The sequence below is a fragment of the Lachnellula hyalina genome, assembly GCF_007821495.1.
Source record: "Lachnellula hyalina strain CBS 185.66 chromosome Unknown contig00064, whole genome shotgun sequence".
NCBI classification, from domain to species: domain Eukaryota; kingdom Fungi; phylum Ascomycota; class Leotiomycetes; order Helotiales; family Lachnaceae; genus Lachnellula; species Lachnellula hyalina.
In genome coordinates, this window is record NW_022157178.1 from 1 (window position 1) to 19757 (window position 19757).

The 19757-nt window shown below is 47.1% G+C and overlaps 9 protein-coding genes across 9 annotated transcripts; 2 read left to right on the forward strand and 7 right to left on the reverse strand.

Moving 5' to 3' along the window:
* Positions 1 to 662: 662 nt before the first annotated feature.
* Positions 663 to 1855, reverse strand: B7H23.070 (Mitochondrial outer membrane protein porin; the record flags this gene model as incomplete). The annotated part of the gene is made up of 4 exons (XM_031149087.1): positions 663 to 812; positions 885 to 1556; positions 1627 to 1749; positions 1811 to 1855. The coding sequence occupies 4 exons, from the start codon at positions 1853 to 1855 to the stop codon at positions 663 to 665; spliced, it is 990 nt and encodes a 329-aa protein (XP_031005447.1).
* A 472-nt stretch (positions 1856 to 2327) lies between these two features.
* ASN1 (Asparagine synthetase [glutamine-hydrolyzing]) lies at positions 2328 to 2815 on the reverse strand (the record flags this gene model as incomplete). The annotated part of the gene is made up of 2 exons (XM_031149088.1): positions 2328 to 2475; positions 2526 to 2815. 2 exons carry the CDS (start codon positions 2813 to 2815, stop codon positions 2328 to 2330), a joined length of 438 nt encoding a protein of 145 aa, XP_031005446.1.
* A 4-nt stretch (positions 2816 to 2819) lies between these two features.
* On the reverse strand, positions 2820 to 4280 carry asn1 (putative asparagine synthetase [glutamine-hydrolyzing]; the record flags this gene model as incomplete). The annotated part of the gene is made up of 3 exons (XM_031149089.1): positions 2820 to 3857; positions 3915 to 4099; positions 4151 to 4280. 3 exons carry the CDS (start codon positions 4278 to 4280, stop codon positions 2820 to 2822), a joined length of 1353 nt encoding a protein of 450 aa, XP_031005475.1.
* A 1971-nt stretch (positions 4281 to 6251) lies between these two features.
* On the reverse strand, positions 6252 to 6842 carry hus5 (SUMO-conjugating enzyme ubc9; the record flags this gene model as incomplete). The annotated part of the gene is made up of 3 exons (XM_031149090.1): positions 6252 to 6505; positions 6566 to 6589; positions 6647 to 6842. The coding sequence occupies 3 exons, from the start codon at positions 6840 to 6842 to the stop codon at positions 6252 to 6254; spliced, it is 474 nt and encodes a 157-aa protein (XP_031005474.1).
* Positions 6843 to 7388: 546 nt separating this feature from the next.
* On the forward strand, positions 7389 to 8602 carry PEX19 (Peroxisomal biogenesis factor; the record flags this gene model as incomplete). Its single annotated transcript, XM_031149091.1, has 3 exons — positions 7389 to 7554; positions 7616 to 8385; positions 8504 to 8602. The coding sequence occupies 3 exons, from the start codon at positions 7389 to 7391 to the stop codon at positions 8600 to 8602; spliced, it is 1035 nt and encodes a 344-aa protein (XP_031005477.1).
* Positions 8603 to 8787: 185 nt separating this feature from the next.
* On the reverse strand, positions 8788 to 9695 carry LHYA1_G004129 (uncharacterized protein; the record flags this gene model as incomplete). The annotated part of the gene is made up of 2 exons (XM_031149092.1): positions 8788 to 9044; positions 9104 to 9695. 2 exons carry the CDS (start codon positions 9693 to 9695, stop codon positions 8788 to 8790), a joined length of 849 nt encoding a protein of 282 aa, XP_031005476.1.
* Positions 9696 to 10217: 522 nt separating this feature from the next.
* Positions 10218 to 11742, reverse strand: LHYA1_G004130 (UPF0662 protein; the record flags this gene model as incomplete). The annotated part of the gene is made up of 5 exons (XM_031149093.1): positions 10218 to 10556; positions 10602 to 10815; positions 10867 to 11033; positions 11082 to 11467; positions 11526 to 11742. 5 exons carry the CDS (start codon positions 11740 to 11742, stop codon positions 10218 to 10220), a joined length of 1323 nt encoding a protein of 440 aa, XP_031005454.1.
* A 477-nt stretch (positions 11743 to 12219) lies between these two features.
* On the forward strand, positions 12220 to 12745 carry ALTA12 (60S acidic ribosomal protein; the record flags this gene model as incomplete). Its single annotated transcript, XM_031149094.1, has 4 exons — positions 12220 to 12330; positions 12372 to 12449; positions 12508 to 12646; positions 12699 to 12745. The coding sequence occupies 4 exons, from the start codon at positions 12220 to 12222 to the stop codon at positions 12743 to 12745; spliced, it is 375 nt and encodes a 124-aa protein (XP_031005455.1).
* A 1497-nt stretch (positions 12746 to 14242) lies between these two features.
* QNS1 (Glutamine-dependent NAD(+) synthetase) lies at positions 14243 to 17958 on the reverse strand (the record flags this gene model as incomplete). Its single annotated transcript, XM_031149095.1, has 24 exons — positions 14243 to 14511; positions 14565 to 14669; positions 14724 to 14845; positions 14929 to 14983; positions 15031 to 15044; positions 15092 to 15196; positions 15297 to 15331; positions 15384 to 15396; positions 15464 to 15477; positions 15591 to 15683; positions 15740 to 15830; positions 15877 to 16082; positions 16131 to 16167; positions 16292 to 16298; positions 16347 to 16465; positions 16524 to 16618; positions 16674 to 16749; positions 16850 to 16959; positions 17010 to 17076; positions 17123 to 17270; positions 17327 to 17343; positions 17402 to 17627; positions 17682 to 17809; positions 17930 to 17958. 24 exons carry the CDS (start codon positions 17956 to 17958, stop codon positions 14243 to 14245), a joined length of 2181 nt encoding a protein of 726 aa, XP_031005456.1.
* Positions 17959 to 19757: the final 1799 nt, after the last annotated feature.

The following is a 19757-nucleotide window of genomic DNA, read 5'->3' on the forward strand; positions in this document are numbered from 1 at the left end:
TTCTACCGTTCGGGGGGCTGGGGCGAGCATTCGGCGAAGCGGCGCTCGGCTCAAGCACAGGATACGGGCGCGGGGGATTATAATGCAAGTGCGAGTGCGAGGCCGGGCATGGGACATGGACAAGGGATGGGTGGAGAAGATGTGCGGCATTTTGATCGCGAGAAGCATTTGAGGACGCATGAGAATCATGAGAAGCGGTTTAAGCACAGGGAGCGCGGTAAGAAAGGAGGTGGGTGGGGGGCTGTTGAGGGGGAGCCAGGGGGAACGTTGGGGAATTTCCTGTGGGTCGGAGGGGTTATTGTGTTGGCGGTTAGTGTGCCGATGATGTTGGCGGGACGGATTATGGGGGGTGAGAGGAAGAAAAGGGGGAGTGGGTAGTGAGGGATCGATACCCGGAGAGATGTGGTATTTGTGTTTGTATTTGTACGGGTGTGACATACATAAATAAGCGTGAGGAGAGTAAACACGATGAAAGAATGCAACGTTTGAAAAATCAAGAATGGCAGCAGCAGATAGTTTTGTGTAATTTCTTATTTTACAAAGCCTACCCATCCACCACCCACATCCATTCACCCTAAATGGAATTCATGAATGCACGCCCAAGAAATGCCTCTACTATCGTACCATCAACTACCCCATGTACAAACACCGGTATAGGAAATCTAAGAGTCGAAAGTGAAAGAAGCGCCGATCTTGTGCGTAGCTTGGTCGAGCTTCTGGGTATCAAAGGAGGCGCCGAGGCCGAGGGTGACGCCTGGGCGGAGGAGGACGTTGTAGGCGAGAGCTGCAACACCGCGGTCGTTGATCTTGACCTATATCATCATATCACATATCAGAAAGCTGTCTCATATCATACGCCTACATGCATGCAAGGAGTGGCTTACCTTGGCGAAAGAGACAGGGTCCAGTCTGTACTTGCTAGCAACCTCAAGCCCGACCGTGTTCCCGCTCTTCGAGTCCCATGAAGCCTTAGCACCAGCCTCGACTTGCGAGTTGACCTTGTGGTAGTACGAGGCGGCGAAAACGCTCAGGTTGTTGCTAGCCGTGATGGAGGCAGTGTATTGAGGAGCACTGTATCCGATTGCGGCGCTGTAGTTGGTGATGGCAGCCTTCTGGACATCGTAGCCGGCAGACGCACCAGCGAGAAGACCATCCTTGCCAATGACGGCGTCGACGTTAGCGGTTGGGCCCTTCAACAGATCGAAGAAGGCACGTGTGTGCAGGTTGGCCTGCGCGTAGTGGAGGTTGACCTTGCCGCCGTATGCTTGGGAGGCTGGGAGGAAGGAACCGATGAACTCAGCCTTGACACCCTTAGCGATAGAGTCCTTAGCCTCGATCTTGGTCTCGAGAGCGTTGAGGGTGTTCCAGGTTTGGGTGAGCGTTAAGCCTAGTGAGCGGCGGTAGAACATTAGCAATTGCGCTTGACCGGTGAGAGGAGAGAGGCCGATGATGAAATTGACGTGATTCGAGGGAGCAAAAGGAGGCATGATCTGGATGTTTAAGTTTTTCAGGCGGGAGTATTTACCACTGGCCTTGTCGGCGTATTTGGCTTCAAGCTATACACAAAGAATCCTCCCATGTCAGCGTGTGGTTCTATTTGTTTTGTTGAGCTTGAGAATGCAGTACCAATCCGCTGGTGGCACCCTCGTGTGTGTTCTTGCCGGTGACCTTGAATGCAACATTGTTGGGGGTGTTGCTCTTGACCTCAAGAGCTGCTGCAGACAAGTGGTAGAAGTCCTTGTTGAGCAACTGGAAGAAATATTAGCTGGAGCTCGGCACATCGTCGCAAAGGCATTGGAGCTCAACTTACGTCGTTTGAGGGCTTGGAGATATCGGTGAAGGCTGGGACAGACATTTTGATTGGAGGTAAGGATTTGATTGATGGATTGAGAGGAAGATTGTGGTTTATAGAAAGTGTTGTTTGGAGAGGTTTGGACCGAGAAGAAGTTGTTGATACATGCGGAAATTATGCGCAGACCCGGCAGAAATCGGACCGGGGCATCAACGTGCATTTTGATTGGCGAAAAACGCATTCGTAGTTCACCTGACCTACCACGGCATTAATAGGGGCTTATTTTGAGAGCTTCTTAATCTACTCATGGCATTTTGCAGACAATACTGTAGCTAGTAATTCGCGTCAAAGCTTTATATATTAATATCTACTGGTCTATGCTCGAAATACAAACTGCAGAATTTTGCTTCTGGCTCCCATCTACGCAACGCCGCCATCCAAAGCAGCAGCTGACTTCCACATAAAGTCCCTAATTGTGCCGCGAAAGCTAGAAGATCTTGAGAATGTAAATATCACATGTCTTGGCGTTCTTCCTTCATTTCTTCTCGTCGTACTTCTGGTTATGAGTTGAGATAGCTCTTCCACTGGGATCAGTCTGGTTGGACCAAGTCGGCAGCCACCTAACAACAGTATCTGCACACTGTGGAGGAAAGTGCTCGTCAAACATCGTTCGGTACCAGTATCTGATTATGATCAGCAAAAATTCAAAATCAACTCTGGCTAGAGAACTTACGCTTCCTTGGTATCTGGAATATCGCTGCCCCATTCTGGCTTAGGGTTCTTCATCATCTCATCAGTAACATGAAGTTCAGCGTTGTCTTTGAGCGCATCAATCCACCCGTAACCAACACCATCACTAAACTGCTCCTTTTGTCTGTAGAGAATGTGGTCTGGCAAATATGGCTTGGCACCTGGCTCGTCGGACATGTCGAAAGCCTTTCGAAGAATGTATTTCTCAATTCTGTCTTTGGTGATCAACTTGTCTGCGGGATCAATGTTCATTGACACTTCCAAAAACTGCATCATGTTAGTATAAGTTGTCTGGTATTCGATTTTGGAATCTTGCCTCTTTATCCAAGAAAGGAACACGAGCTTCAAGACCCCATGCCGAAGTCGACTTGTTGGCTCTCAAACAATCCCAAAGATGCAAGTGCTTGACTCGGCGAACACACTCTTCATGGAAAGCCTCCTTGCTTGGTGCAGCGTGGAAATATAGATAACCGCCGAAAATCTCATCACTTCCCTCCCCACTTAGAACCATCTTGACACCCATAGCCTTGATCTTTCTCGCAAGTAAGAACATAGGAGTAGAAGCGCGAATCGTGGTCACATCGAAGCTCTCCAAGTGGTAGATAACATCAGAAAGAGCGTTCAGGCCATCCTCAATCTCGAAGGTCATGTTGTGATGCTTTGTGCCAAGGAACTTGGCAACTTCAAGGGCAGCCTTGGTATCTGGTGCGTTGGGAAGTCCAATGGAGAAAGAGTTAAGTTGAGGAAGATACGTCAACGTCGAGAGCTTGTTATCGTCATCAATGCCAACTAATCCCTCTCCATGATCTTCGTCCATCTTTTCGTCCCCCTCTCCACTCTCAACCTGCTTCAGCGCAGCAGCCTTTAATCGCAGCGTCTCCCTTTGAGCAATAGCAGCAACCAAGCTCGAGTCAAGACCACCAGATAAGAGCACGCCATATGGAACTTCAGCCATCAACCGCTTCCGTACCGATTTCTCAAATGTTTCCCTCAACAGCTTATAATCGACGGGCGTTGTAGGCACGTTGGTCGGGTCCCACCACGTAGGGTCAAAATATCTCGTCGTCTTGTCCGTCTTGGAATCATAGATATGCCCGGGAGGAAAGGAAATAATCTTGTCGCAAACATCATGCAAACACTTCAGCTCAGACGCAAAGAACGTTGCTCCTGGAATCTTGCTCGACCAACCCTGGTAGAAACTCACGACTCCAATTGGGTCGCGCGCGGCGACTACGCGGTCTTGGGCTTTGTCGTAGAGGATAAAGGAGAACATGCCATCGAGGTGTTTGGGCGCATCGATACCATATTGCATGTACTAGCAAAACATAATATTAGTGGCCAGTTTTTTTAAGGGGGTTTGGGGGCCTCTTACAAGTGGGATTATGACCTCGCAGTCCGAATGTGTCTTGAAGTGGTAGGAAGTCTTCAATCCCTTCCGAATGACTCTGTGGTTGTAGATCTCGCCATTGACTGCAAGTGCAATGCTGTCGTCCTTGTTGGTAATTGGTTGCGCTCCACTGTCAACACCGACGATACTCAAACGCTCGTGAGCAAGGACTGGTTATTGTTAGTCATACATGGCCCATTCTTCTGCTGAGGACGACATACTGGTTCTGTTGGCAATAAAAGTTCCACTCCAGTCCGGACCTCGATGTCTTACCTTTCGGACCATTTTCAAAGCTTCTGGCTTGAAGGCTTTGGCTTCCGGAACATGATGGCATCCTACTATTCCGCACATCGTAATGCGGGTGGTGTGATTGGGGGGTAATGTTGTTGCTGTTGTTGGAGGGGCGGTGACAATCTCAGAGGCGATTTATGGTACTGTCTGGAGCAATTGGTGCTAAAGGAAGTTCGGAGACTGTATTTGAATGTCCTACAGCAATTGGATATTCTATAGCTCTTGGAGGAGATGTTGCAAAGGTAATGTGGTGGGACGGTATGACTCGAAGTATAAATTATTTTGATAGTAAGTGGGGCGAGGGGCGAGCGAGGGGTTGTTCTTTCCGATTTCGGCCTTGGATGCAGGGGTTTCGGATAAGCTCCTACGGTTCCTACCGCTCTTCTTTGTCTTTGATAGATACAAGCAGGGGAAATGTTCACAAGAACCGATTAGAAGAAAACATTTGTGAGACAAAGGAATACTGTAGTCTTGTTCTTTTTTTTCTACCACATGAGGCAAAATCAAGTAATAGTGCCTTATCGTGGATTGAAAGAAAGTCTTCTGTAATGTCCAAGGTGCATTCGGACAGGTATCATTCATATAACAAACACCCAGCTCCATGGATGCATACCTTACGTACCTAGGTAATGTCCTATCTGTTGTAAAGCATTCTCCTTTCCAGATAATCTCCATATTCAATACCAGCATGCTTGAGGATAGGAATGGTGGCATACGAGGTGGAAGATCGCCGTGTTACCACACATACCATTCAGCTCTGTCCAAGCATAATGTTCCAGCTATCGTATCTTTTCTCCAATGTTGAACATTCCATTTACATGTTTATACATCGTTTTTAAGAGCTTCCCGGTTTGTTGACAACCTCACACCAGATTCAGTCTTCAACCTTTTCATAAACACCTCTCATCTTAGCCTCCCAATCTCTTCTCTACGCCGTGTTCTCGAGGACTTTAGCCTTATGCCAGTCAGTACATGGCAGTCTGCCTAAAAGATTCTGGGAAATGCCTACCTTGCATGCTTATGCTCTGTTGTCTACTGCCTTCAAATACACTCCCCCTTAAGGCGTAGCACCATCTCTTCTTTCTGTTGGTCCACATACATATTAACGGTAATTGATAAGACCTCCCCTCCCCTGCTCGGACGACACTCTCTTCCTCCGTACCATACATTTTCTCTTTACCTCCGTTGAGTCTACCATCCAGATCACGCATCCATCCCGCCTAACACTCAACTCGTGATTTAGTCCCTCCCTCCCTCAGGCGCAAGAATCACAAGTCATTAATCGCTGCTCCGAGAAGATGAGCAGTGAGGCAAGCGTCATATTTGTATCTATTCATTCTTCCTTTCTTCAAGTCTACTCGTTGGAGCCGCAGATGATTCCGAAATGCTCGTGGGAGCCAGCAGAGATGCGGATTATAGAGACGGCGGTCTTTAGTACCACGCATATGCCTGTGAAGTTGGAGATCAAAAACTGACCCGTGTATTCAGGGCAAGGTAAGGATGATATAGGCACGCAAGCCAAGGTAGTAAAAGATGGTATGGCACAGGTAGATACCAATTGATGAGATTCAGCTCTGTCAGAGCATAATACCCCAGCTGTAATGAGACATTTTCCTCTAATAGGAAACTTCGAAATCGGATGTAAAAACAGGGACTGTTGCTATTCGCGTTTACTGTAGTAGAAGGTATTTATGCAAGAATATATCCCAGCTGCTATGGGGCATTCTCTTCTCTTTGGGACATTGAGAGCCGGGGAATAAGAAAGGCCATTCCTGCTGCTCACTTCTGACTTCGAGGAAAGATAGCCATCACTATGCACAGGTGGTGTAAACAGTGTCGTATTTCGTGACTCATTATCCATTTCATAGCTTATCGTCTACAGAGGATATCGCAGTACCAGAGAATACGCCCACCATACCCTCTCCATCCATCGAATCCCTAACAAATCAATCCCACCCAACGCCAATGCTTGCTTTAATATCCCATCCCCACCACCACCCATCCATCACTGCCCTCCGCCCCTAACCTGATCTAAGGAGCTGGATTCTCCCGCACAATCCTCTTGATCTTCGTCTCGTAAGCAGCCCGGTCTTTCTTAAACAGGTTGTATGCGTCGGCCTGAGCTGGCGAATCTGGGTTTGGGTCGTTGAGAAGATCCTGCACACCAAGCAGGATCTGCTTGATGGTAATCGCCGGCTTCCAGCCCTCTTCTTCGTTCAAGATGGACAGGCAGACCGTACCGGATGGGTACACATTCGGGTGGAAAAGAGGAGGAACGAATTTGCCTATTTAGAAATGGTCAGTTGGTTTGCGCCTTGCCTTATGAAAACGGAAGGGTTTCGTACACTTTGGTGGTTTTGTAGGATACTCTGCAGGCTGTGTTAGTGATGACTCGAATCTTGAGGGACTTGGAATAGAGAGCTTACCATCGGGGAAGATGACGCTCATCTTGAATAACCCGCCCTCCCAGAGCGTCTTGTCTTTTCCTGGTATGCCGCACTCCCACACCTTCAAGTCGAGAACACCTTGCGCATTACGTTGGGGTTTCGCAAAGAATCCGAATGGATGGTCACGGCGCCATTGTTTACGCTCCTCCTGTAGCCGGTTCTGACAGAGCGCCATTTCGCCTTGTGAATTGGGTAGAGCTCGTGGTGTTGCTGTTGATGATGAGAGGGGTTCTGAGGTTGGAATGTTCGAGACCCGTAGACGGTAGGAGGTCTAAATCCTCTAGATTTGCTGCCTTCAATCACAAGTGAATGTGGAAGAGTAGCCTCCTGAAAGTGTTGGTTTGGCGTTTGACAACCCGAGATGAGGCTGAAGAGGCGAGGAAGGAAAGCAGCACAAGGTTTTGCAAGCATGCTGTGATTGGAGGATGGAAAAGCAGGGGGGGTTGTGGATTGCCTCGGCCTCTGCATATGCAACTTCTTGTTTTCCAGAAGATCTTTTGTAATGAATTACTTTTCAAATACATCTGCCATTTTATCTTTCTAGAACATCAACAAGGTTTTCATTCAATCCCAACTATTCATTCAATGTCCAGCAGTGAATCCTGAGAGCAAACCGTCCTGACTACAGTACCCCGCATCAGACCTGTTGCCGTAAGCTTTCAACTTGACAACAAATTCCTTTCACCAGCAATATAGAGCCCATACGACCCCATACACAACCATGGAGTCAAAACCAGAAGAATCCGAAGGGCTCACGGAGTCCCTTTCCAAAGCCAGTATCGCAGAAGAAACCCCAACAGCCAAGCCAGAAGAACCAGCAGGCCTCACACAAACAGCATCAACATCAGTGCCCGACCCAGAAGAAGATGATTTAGATGATTTAGACGGTACGTACCCATCTCCCTTTCTAATCGCCTATCCTAAATATCTACTAACAAAGCCCCTCAGACATGCTCGACGATTTCACGCCCTCAAAGCCAGACCCCGCGCCCCCCACGAAAGCCACAACCACCGCTCCGTCCATCCCCGCGCCCTCAGAAGAAATAGGCATCTCGGACGAAGACTTCGCCAAGCAACTGCAAGCAGGAATGGCCGAGCTACTGGGAGGACTTGAGAACTCCTCCGAAATGCCCGACATGGCAGCCCTAGAAAACATCATGAAAGAGCTAGGCGTAGGCGGGGCTTCTACATTAGAGGAAGCGGCAGAACCAAGCCCACCTAGTAGTAGCAGCGCTGTGGAAAAGGACAAGCAGAAGGATAAGGGCACGGATGAGACAGCAGCAGCAACAGCGACCGAGAAATCCTTCCAAGAAACGATAAAAGAAACCATGGCGCGCATGAAAGCCTCCGACACTCAATCCACAGCTGCCTCTGCTTCCGCCCCCGACAGCAGCGACGACCTCGTAGCAGAAATGCTGAAAGCCATGCAAGCGTCCGGGATGGAAGGCGAAGGTAGCGAAGAAGATTTCTCCAAGATGCTGCTGGGCATGATGGAGCAGCTAACGAACAAGGATATCCTGTACGAGCCGATGAAAGAGCTGGATGACAAGTTCCCGGCGTGGATGGAGCGGAACGAGGGCAAGGTGGACGAGGTGGATATGAAAAGGTATAGGGAGCAGAGGGGCTTTGTGAGAGAGATTGTGGGCAGGTTTGAGAGGACGGGTTATACGGATGAGAATGTTGCGGATAGGGAGTTTATTGTAGAGAGGATGCAGAAGGTTAGTTTGTTTGTTTTGCTTTCCCTTTCTGTTAGCCCTTGCTTTTGCTATTCTAATCTGAATGAAACATGCAACAAGCCATGATTTGGAATGCCCCTGACTGACTGATATTTCACAGATGCAAGCAGCGGGCTCGCCTCCGCCAGATCTAGTCGGGGATATGGAAGCCGCACAAGAAGCATTTGGAGCCCCCGAAGAAGGCTGTCCGCAGCAATAATCAAACGTGCAATTAATACCCATTTATTCTCTAATATCCTGACAATGTACAACGTGAAGATGATCATACCCTAACGCTATATCTTGGTATCCTTTTTGAATAAGCTAAATGATACATACTTTAGCCAGCCTAAACGCCTCGCTAAAAGAACAATAACAGAAGTTTCTACACCCGGAATATGTTTCCTAACTCATATCCATCATATCATGATCCTCCTGATGGCCCTGTCCCTGTTGCTGAACCTGCTGATCTGCATGTGCATGTTCCTGTCCCTGCATCTGTCCCTCCTGTTGCTTCTTCCCCTCCTGCGAAAGCATCTCCAAGAAAACCTCATCCCAGTCCTCCTCATCACTCCCAAACTCCCTCTCGCGCACCCAATCCCCAACCAGCGCCTCCACCTCCGCCTGCTCAGCCACAGCGACTTCTTCAGCCATAATCTCATCTACCACCACCATATCATATTAGTCTTCAAATTACCCTTTTAAAACAAACACAACATACCTAAACTCTCCTCTTCCTCCACATCCACATCACCAAACCCACTCCCATCAGCGAGCACCCTCTCCCGAACCCTCCTCTCCCTCTCCTCCCTCTCCCACAACACCCGCATAACTTCCTCATCTCCCCCCCTAGCCGTCCATCTCTTCTCCTCCGCTGCGCCCCTGACCTTCTGCAAAAACAGCTTCCGCCGCGTCTCAGCTTTCTCGCCTATGCTTTTCCCGGCCGCGTGTAACAGGGGATTGGGTTTCGCGATGCGTTTGCTGAATACGCTTTCTTTGCCGCGCGAGGGAGGGGGGGATGGCAGGCTGGAGCTGCGGGTTCGTGGGTGGGAGAAGGGGCTTGGTTGTGGTTTTGATGGCGAGGGGGTGGGGGAGCTCATTCTCGCATCATTGTCGTTATTGTAATTGTTATTATTGGATTTCCAGGTATTAGGCATGGGCTTTGAACTCGCGTTCATGTCGCGGTTTTGCAGCGGGGAAGGTGTTGAGCTGGGACGGAGTGGTGAGGATGAGAGGGGTGAGGGGACGTGTGGCGTATAGGCTGAGGAGAAGTCGAAGTTGTATGTGTGTGCCGGTAATGGTGTAGGGGCCATTGTGTACATGTTTTTGGAGTGGTAGTGTTGGGATGTTGGGCTTGTTTGATGGATCGAAGGGAAGTTGGGGCTCGCGTAGGAAGAAAGAAGAGACGCGGACGACCTGAGAGACGCGCTTGTGGACGCGATCGTGATGTGATTTCTGGCTCGCGTAGAGTGACCTCACTTTGCAGTGAGATCTGCAGCAAAACTCAAGAACACTACAGCAGAACAATAATTAAATTCGGAATGTATCGTTATATTTCAATGTTTCGATGTTATTGCAAGCAATAATTAATCTGCAGCAACTTCACTAACCGTAATAGTTTTCGGTGATGGACCTAAATCGTCTACGCAGCAGGCAGGGCGAGCTTTAAAACTCCATCCCCTTATTACCTGATTACTATCCCCTGTTACCATTTCTGGCCTCGTTGGTATCGTACAGCCAAAAGCTATGCCAAATATTTGCAACCAAAATATCAAATGTCCGCAACGCCCCTATGCCTTGTGGCTGCCAAACGCCCTTACGCAAAGCTCCCCGGCTTAGTCCTCGGTCTCCGATTCAGCTGCCACTCGAAGCTCGTAGTTGAGATCAAAACATTCTGACAAGAGGTCGATAACGCTCCCTTGTCCTTCTGGAATATCGTTTCCCACCATGAACTTCCCGTCTACTCTCATGTTGTCCAGGGAATTCAATTTCATGCTATAAGGGTATAGTTCTCTCGGCGAGCTGACACCTCCAGAGTTCTTGACCTCAATGAGACATCTCTTCAAGGTTTGGAGTTGGTTGTAGACTGGTAACAAGGCTTCTGAGACTGGCTCCGAGGACACCATTAGGTAGTAGATGTAACCGTAACACCTTCGGATCAAGTAAAGCAATGTCTAGAGAGTCAGCATGGTCTCATATTAGATTGTCTGAATACATACTCTCTGAACATAAAGCTCGGCAAAGTTTCCCTCGGCGTCAACGAAATTGCCATCAATTCGACTTTCATCAATTCTATCCAACTGTCTTTGGTAATCATATAGATCCGTCTCCCGTAAAGACCAGGCTTGCGTCAACGACAATTTCTCTAGCTTGTTCCTGATATCCACTAAAGTTTGGTATTTTGCACTAAATCCTTCCGGCATTTCTCCTTTTCTATTTCAGTCAGTGTGATTTCATAAACGATATTTATGACAAAGGACTGACCGGGTCAATACAATGTCTGACCAAAGCAAGCATTTTTCCAATAGGTTGACAACGTCTTCAGTTCCAGCAGGGACCTCTCCACTAGCTGCTACAAATTTGCCGTCAACTCTTAGTGAATCGATTTCCTTCACTTGGGCTTGTAGATGTTGGACTTCTTTTGTTGAGAACTATCCACAGAGTCAGCCAAAGTCTCGCACACCATGTAGGAAACCCACCTTTGCTTTTGTGTTGGCGAGAGAGATAGACCGTAGAATTGTGATAAGCTTCTCGAATATGTTTGGCAACTCCCCACCAAGCCTAGCCAGCCGAGCTTGAAGATTCGTTAAAAGCGCTTGGCATGCCTCGATTCGGTTTGATAAGAGAATGATCAACTTGGGGGAATAGCTTCCACTGGCTTGCTTCACGATTTCCCGCAGCCTGTTGAGTGTATGCGATAAATGTGACAGGTCCTTCTCGGAATATAAATCCACCTCGGTCAAATGGTCCAGCAAACGCTTGATGGTAGATGTCAACGCGTATGCGGCTGGGGCTTCGTTGTTCCTGCCAATAGTCATGAAGAAGAGGGATAATAATTGAAAGCAGCCATCCAAAACTCGGTCGACTGGATAAGACTAGTGGTTAGCAATTGTAGGACATGAAGCTGGTGGTGGCGGGCGGACCTTGACTTTGTTGCGGCTCGGGTTTGTCGGCTCGCAGTTCAGTCAGCAAGCGGACCTGATCAACTACTCTTTCATACAGAGGCATAACATCTGAGGACTTGACATATGTGGTGCGGTCTTGCTTTAGAAGGGTCAATTCATCTCGTATGCGCTGCAAGCTGTCCAAGATGGGTTGCTCGCGTGCATCCAGTAGAGGGACATTGGGCGTATCGGTCATGGTGAGGGGTGTATGCTGTGGGGTGTTCTGTCATGTACCTAGGTAGGTAGGTAGGTAGGTAGGCAGTTTGTAGTTTGTGTACTGAGAGTTGTGAATATCTGCAAGTTGGGTTATGATATCCAAGGGTTTTGCAGTAATAGGTAGCATGCGAAAGACAGAACAAGGCAAAGCAAAGTAGCGGGGGAAGCTCGAAAAGAGGGGCCAGGCCGCCTTATCTGATTTTGGCCTGGCACTGCACTAGACTGGCCCTTGCTTTCGCTTGCTCAACCAACCATATCCCCCGAACTTTCCCCAGCGCACATATGATTTTAGGCCAAACCAACTTTTCTTTCGACATCAACTTCACGACGAACGATCGATCGCATCTCAAGAATCTTCCACTACCCACGAACTCGATAGGTTCAGTCTCCGCCCAACTGCGGTTAAATTGATTGATCTTCCTGTTCATCCCAAACAATCCCCTATAAACCCATCAAAATGTCGACCGCCGAACTCGCTGTCTCCTACGCTGCTCTGATCCTCGCCGATGATGGCGTCGATGTCACCGTACGATTCCTACTTCCTGAAGACCCGGCGCATCTGGCGCATGTAATGGCATATATAATGGGCAAGTTGCTAACGATATACAGGCCGACAAGCTCCAAACCTTGATCAAGGCTGCTGGTGTCGAGGATGTTGAGCCCATCTGGACCTCCCTCTTCGCAAAGGTACGGAAATCACATTAGAAGGGGACACGAGGAATACGTGCTGATATCTGGAACACAGGCTCTTGAGGGCAAGGACGTCAAGGAACTTCTCTTGAACGTTGGCTCTGGAGGTGGTGCCGCTGCTGCCCCAGCTGCTGGAGGTGCTGCCGGTGGCGAGGCTGCCGCTGAGGAGGCTAAGCCAGAGGAGAAGGAAGAGGGTAAGAAATGCATATCTATTTATACGGAACAACATGCTAACACCATCAATAGCCAAAGAGGAGTCCGACGAGGATATGGGTTTCGGTCTTTTCGACTAAACGCCTGAAAACATTTCCTGTCCGAACTTACAAATGCATGGCATGGGTCTTTACGGTGCGGAATCTGGCTGGTCGAGTAGCTATTCATAGATAGGCAAGCTCACGACGATTTTTGCAACTCGATTTTCATATGGGAAGTTTTAAATGTGTGACATTGAGAAGTGGGCTTCATACTTCGAACGCCAGTGCATGTTTATGCTTACAACTGTGATATTGCAATTGGGGCCGTTTATCATTTATTCGCAGAAGGCCGATGAAGTGACGACCATTCGAGATATCCATCCATCATCTATTTATCGAGCGTCTCCTTCCCAACACATCTTGCTTGCTGATTGTGGAGTGACGCCCACCCCCTAGAAGTAAAGGGATACGTCCATTCACCCGCAAACTCTACTCTAACCCGTCAAATTCGCTGCCTGACTCAACCACTACGAGCTTCCCTCTCATCTCATCAATCAACACCCGTAATGCCAACCATGCAAGTACTTCTGTGTATCTTGCCATGCTACATTTCAAGCTACCTACATAGAAGGAAAAGATCTTAGCTTCGAGGGCACTCGATACCATTTCATGACTCTGGCTCGAGTGTAGTAATACTTGCTTACTTTGTCATCAAGCGCTTTCATTCAAACTATACTATAATTGCTATATATGACATTAGTAGAAACAACTTACCTATACTTCCAAGCAACGAGTGCAGTATAGTGAATGCATCGTCATGTCTGAGAAAACACCCACCATTGCCTCATGATCACCCACTATATTATATCTTCCCAATGCATTCTCCGTTTGTCCCACCGGCCGTCTTGAACTCTCACACCTAGCTACACGTACAGTAACTACAATAAGATCCCAACTCTTCAAAAAATGACTCTGAGTCGTATACAGTTGACGAGATTTGCTTCTTCACAACTTGAAATCAATAACTCTGTATAGCTTGGGCCCCTGGGACATCTTCAATAACTTGGATTTTACTGTAGCTGATAGTAATCAAATCCCTCACAGCAGATAGTTTTCGATATAAACAGCATGTGGGATTCACAGCAAACTCGACTTTGTGTTGATTATGAACGAACCTAGTTTTTCCCTGCGGAAATTGGACTACAGTCTGCTGTGCTCCTCAAGAGGTGGCTTTTGCATTGTTGTATATATTGATATGTAAACTTCCCCTGTGAAATGAATTTGACATAATTGCGTTTTACTCCTAGCCTGGCAGGGGAAAGGGGCACAAGCAGGTGATCAAATTGAGTATCATGATTTCCTTCCTCTACGTGGATTTTGAATTGTGCGGAATTGTTTAATCTGAATTAGTTATTTCCATAGTGGTGGGTGGCTATCATTCCTACTGTATAGTGTTTTACGGCCTTCCCAGGCCCACAAGAGGACTGTCAATTATAACCCTTAGACTCTATATCGTGCGTCTCTATCTATACTGGACATAAGGGGCGACAATTAACTTATTTTCATCGACTCTCAATGTCTCCACCACCTGGCACATTATAAAGTGTGTTCTTTTCTTCTGTCGGTATCTGCAACAACCTCGGCCCTCTCCCCCATCGCCTCCAACCTCCTCTCAATCTTCCTATACGCCCAATCCATCGACGGATACAGGAACTGCCGCATATCATACCGGTTATCATCAACTCCGTAGTTAACCGCATGCACGCTCGGTGTAAGGGTGGTCAGCTTGTGTCTGTTGATGCCGTAGTTGTAGAAGAAGAAGCGGACTTTGGTATAAATATCTTTTGGGGAGAGCTTGTCGGACCCTGAAAGACGCGAGGTTAGTGACGGATATAAATTTGGACTAAGGGGAGGATACATTGGTGGAGGAGTTTGGACCACATGCCCCAGGGACCGAGGCGTTCGACTCGGCGTAGGGTGCCGTAGGTGGAGAGCTCGGCGTAGGTTACGCCCATGTCAGTTTCTGTCGCAAGGTGGGTCAGTTTTATCTTTCGGAGAAGCCTGCGGATTGGATTACCGTCATCTTGGACGTATTCTTCGGTAATGGGTAACAACTCTGCGGTCGGTGGTGCGGAGACAAAAGACTTGAGCAGAGGCATGTCGAATGAACCATCAGCCCATAAAATGAACCGCTTCAAGCTGCAGACGAAGTAATGTCAGCCAATTCGTGTAGAGGAACTCAGAAATCAAGACCGATGAACAAGCTCTTGGGGTAAACTTACTCAATCTTAGATATTCCACCAATTGGATTAATGTCCGCTGAACTACAATCGTACTCTCCTTGATGTCAGTTCCAATAAATAGCAAATGCTCAGTTAACCTACTAGTCAGATATCCCCTACATAGCTGTTAGCAAAAGCTGGCAAAAGCAAGGAATGGTTGTACCGGAGTGATTCGTCAACATTGGCAGACCCCAACACAAGTAGTGAGCCAGGATTTGAATTCTCGGGGTTCTTTGCATTGCGTTGTCGAACAGTTGGGAGGAGTTGACTAAATAGTACGTAAGCATTGAGCTCACTGGCATAATGAGGAGAAAGGGCTTGATCAGATATTCTCTTCCAATCAAAGATCTCTACGGGGCTATACTTACGCCAGAAGATATGCCATGACCATGCGTAAACGTGCCTAAATTATATCAGTATTGAGGGGATAGCAAGTAAGTAAGGTATGTATATACCTGGATGTTTTGCCTGTGGTTGAAGAGTAAGCATCAACAATTTACATAGCCAACGACTATCAATGACGAGGTTTACTTACAATGCTAAGTTGGTCTGTCCATGATTTGAAAATTAGCATTTTCAAATATCAGGCAGTGAGAAAGCAGCATTGATATGCATTAGAAAAAAGCAATTTGGGTTTGCCAGGCCAGAAATTGAGCGCTTACCGCTGGAGTGCCACCATACATGGAGTATTTTGGCACAAATGTCGTGACAGTGGTGAACAGCGTCACTAAAGCGTGATAGACAGTATCAATGTCCTTGTTGGCAGTCAGGATATTGCATCAAGCAAGGTCTGGGGCACCCCTAAACTCACTAAATCGATATGGTAAGAACCGATAGCAGCGGCCAAATCTGCTGCACGCTTCCGTGTATCCGGACTCGAGTTCTCTTTCATTCCCATATACCTAATGTTCGTCAGCATAATTAGGACTGCTGCGGGGTAGCTCATACGTAGTATGGAACATGCGAGTCGCAATATCTTGCGGGCACGTTGGGCGCCATGTACTTGTCGACGGTTCACCACATACTCTGAGCATATCGGAGATGGCTTGAGGATCCTTATCTTCGGTAACAGCTTGGAAGACGAGTCGTGTCATTTGGTGGACAATTACGGCTGTGGCACAGCTGTCGACGCCTCCAGAGAGGGGTAGGAAGAACTGAACATTTTAGTATATTAATTCTGGTTTGGATAAATATGAGCTTACACCTGCTTGACGTGATCGCCGCAAGAAATCCCACATCCTTTTCGAAAAGTTAGTATTTTTTTTTTTCCCTGGAAGAGCTGCGTGGAACAATGATATCTTTAATATGACTCCCGAAAAGACATCCTTGCAGGTAGGAAACTTGAAGATCCGAGTGGACTTACCAACAGGCTATATTTGTTAGCTTATGTTCCTAAAAGTACGATTTGGAGAACTTACCAGGACCAAGACTAATCTCTTCTTCTGGTAGGTGATATTTCACCTCAATTTCTTGGGTGGGCGCGATGGATGGATCCACGTCTTCAGCGTCATCAGATAAAGAAATATCCGCTTCGATACTATATCTCTAGGTCAGCATTGCTTCCATATCTCCTCTGAACCCTAACGCGAACTTACCGCTCAAACGAAGGTTGATTGATGGCCTGCATGTTACGAGATTTGAAGTTCCTATACGTCCTCACTTCCTCCAAGTCCACAGTGGCAGTGACAACCTAGTCAGAGATCAGTTCAGAAAAAAGCCTGCATCGCTCACCGATGTTTTCTTACCTCGACCTGGTGAAGTGAGAATTGACTTCCTTGTGCAACAATCTTTCCATTGACGACGATCATCGCGCAGCCATCACTAAATCGCGAAATTAGCACATTTCACTAGTGAGATTCATGGGCTAAGATCAGTGGAGAAGGGATAATAATTTCGAAAGACATAAAAAGAGGGTACGAACTAGTACATCCGCTCTCCATCGCAGCCTTGCTGATTGGCATACAAGTAGATACCACCAGCTTTAGTTGTTGCGCCACGAATGAGCTCAACGCGAGTATGTAACTTTCGTAACTAGAAGAAGGCATTAGGAAATTGGTGTTTGTCGGGACGTGGAGACGAACCTCCCAATGAGAACCAGAGGAATTACTCAGAATCTCGACACCATCAAGACCATAGTTAATTCCAGGACTGAAAAGTTAGCACAAGATTAAGAATGGGAGTATTGGAGGCGTACTTGTGTGGAGTCCAGAGCTCTTCACAGGTTTCAGTACCTAGACACGTATCGCGGGTACTGATAACTGCGTCCCCGATTCGGCACTTCCTCTGTCCATGCAGCTTCTCAATCATTCGCGGAAGATAGAAATCCTCGACAATTCTTGAACCTGCCGGATTCAGTCAGTAAGAGGGGGGTTCAGAAATTGTCTGCGAGAATTATCACCTTTCCATGGTACGAAGCTGCCAGTCATCGCATTAGCATGTGTTTTATATTCACTTCTCGCAAGGGAGCTCTTACTATCTAGCTTCGTAGTAATTGCTGTCATTAGCGAGAGACATCTTGGGTCTGATGAGCAAGATCCGACCATTATAGACAATGCAACGGCAATTGTAGACAACATCACGGTGGCGGACTGGGAGACCGATATCAAGCAGAATATCTTGGCAATCTGGGTGGACAATGATCTCGGCCAAGGATTCCCAGGTATGCAACAAGGTGTCTGACTCGAGGAAGTGATCAAGGCCTAAGTGGTAGAAATGTCAGAATGGAAAAAGTGCTTCAAAGAATGTAGCCTCACATCCATAACCCGTGATCTCTAATTCAGGTCCAACTCTCAAGGAAGCACCTTTCGCCTTGGCCTGACGAATAGACTCAATGATATTCTTTTGGTTACCAATGAAATCCATTGCCCATTGATTGAGCGAACTATAAAAGTTAGCAGCAGACCCCGCCAAATACGATATGAAAATGACTGAGAAATGGAGAGTGGAGACGTTTTATCTAATACAGCTGGGGTCTTTGAGAGGATGAATGTCTGCAGCATACCAGGTCGCAAGGGTGGTCAAGTGCCCCATGATGAAATTGAAATCTGTGGTTCTTTCAGAACTATGAAAGTTAGTAAAGTTATTATCAGGTACAGGCAGTTGTATATGATTCACTTTTGAAGAATTGGTCTCGTTGTAATTATGTGTGTGGGTGTACAGAGAAGAGTTGTTGGAAGTCAAACGAAGATGCGATGCATCGGGAAATTATTAAGCGGGTGAGGAGTGGAGTCAAAGGTTAGTTGCGTTGCTCGGGCCACATTAGGACAAATCATGTGATCTCAGAATGCAATTTTAATTCCGAGTTTTGGGTCCTATTGTCTTGATATTTTTACATACAAGTATATTGGATATCCTATACGTAGGAGGTGAACGCCCCTACATAGCCTGAAACCAGCCAAGTAATATAGGATTTTTTATAAAATCCCAACGGAAGAATGGTACGAGTACTACGACGCCGTGCCTTTGTCCTTGCATTTTCTCTTTTCTGTTGCAACGAAAAGGATTTCAAACCCAGGATTATTCATATCATATAGCTAGCACAGGTAGATTTGCCGGGGTTTCAAGATTCGAGAAAGAAGATAATTTTGTAAAATCTCATAAGAGGTAGAAGTAGCTTATGGAATAGCAATTATGCCCACAGACTTGGAACGTGCTGTCAATTTTGAATTGCTGTCAAGGAGTTGCGATGAAGAGGTCTAGCAAGACTTCCAGCTCGAAGCACCCGTCGTATTACTCAGACACAACTTGCGGCTCGCGACGCGATGCACCAGTGACTCAAATGAAGTGGACCCGCTTGGAGGGATTGAATGTTTAGCAGCTGATGGCTTTGTATCTTCTGCAAACTTGTATATATATGTAAAATAGTATCTATATTAGAGGGGAAATTGAGGAAAGAGCAAGTTGACAAGTAGCAGGAAGGCGAAAGGATGCTGTCTTTTTAAACCCAAGCACCTGCTAGGAATTTGTTAGGTAGTGGACTTCCTTTTCGTATAGGTATCCCTGGACATCAAGGCAGCCAAACACCGAAACATCAATTCAGCTTGCGGCAAAGCAGAAAATGAAGCATATTGAAATGAAATCATGACTCGAAAATATCAACCCCCCAATGCATCAGACAGCATGTAAAAGCCATTGGTATCACGTGATGACTCTTGAGACAATTTGTGCTCCGAAACATTCCAACTCGCAGCACTCACTTGGAGAGACAAACAGAAACAAGATGCTTCTCCCAATACTCTGTAATATGAATAACCAAAAATCTCAAAGACACAGGTCACACCGCTTCTCAATCATCCCCCTCATCTCCCATGGCAACGAAAATGAGGACGGCGCTTGGGCCAAACCTGGTGGGGTTTGGTGCCCGTTCCCGTTCTATCTGTGCCATGCCATGTACCGTAAATAAAACTCGAGTACCGTATCAAACAAATTAGACGCTTCTGATTCGAGTCTTGGTGCAACTGCAACGAAAGTCTGGATGGATGCCCTCGTTTGTTACGTGATGACAGGTTTCGCATTTTAAATATGCAGATGCAAATCAGGTGCAGGTTGCAGGAGTGCACTGTACGAAGTACTCCGTCCGTACAGGAAAGCTGAGAGCTGCATCGAGCCGCAGTAGAGGACAGACTTTGACCAGGTTATTGGCTGAAGAGCTTCATCAAGTGGCGAATAACTATCACGGACACTGCCACATGTGTTCGTCGGAATAGGTAGGGTAGGGTAAGAAGAGGGAATTGTAAATAGCGGCACTTGTTATAAAACTTTTTAATGTGCAACTTGTTGTGGAAATCAAGAATCGGTGCCCAATATAGGTGTAGCTATTTCGTAGCTTC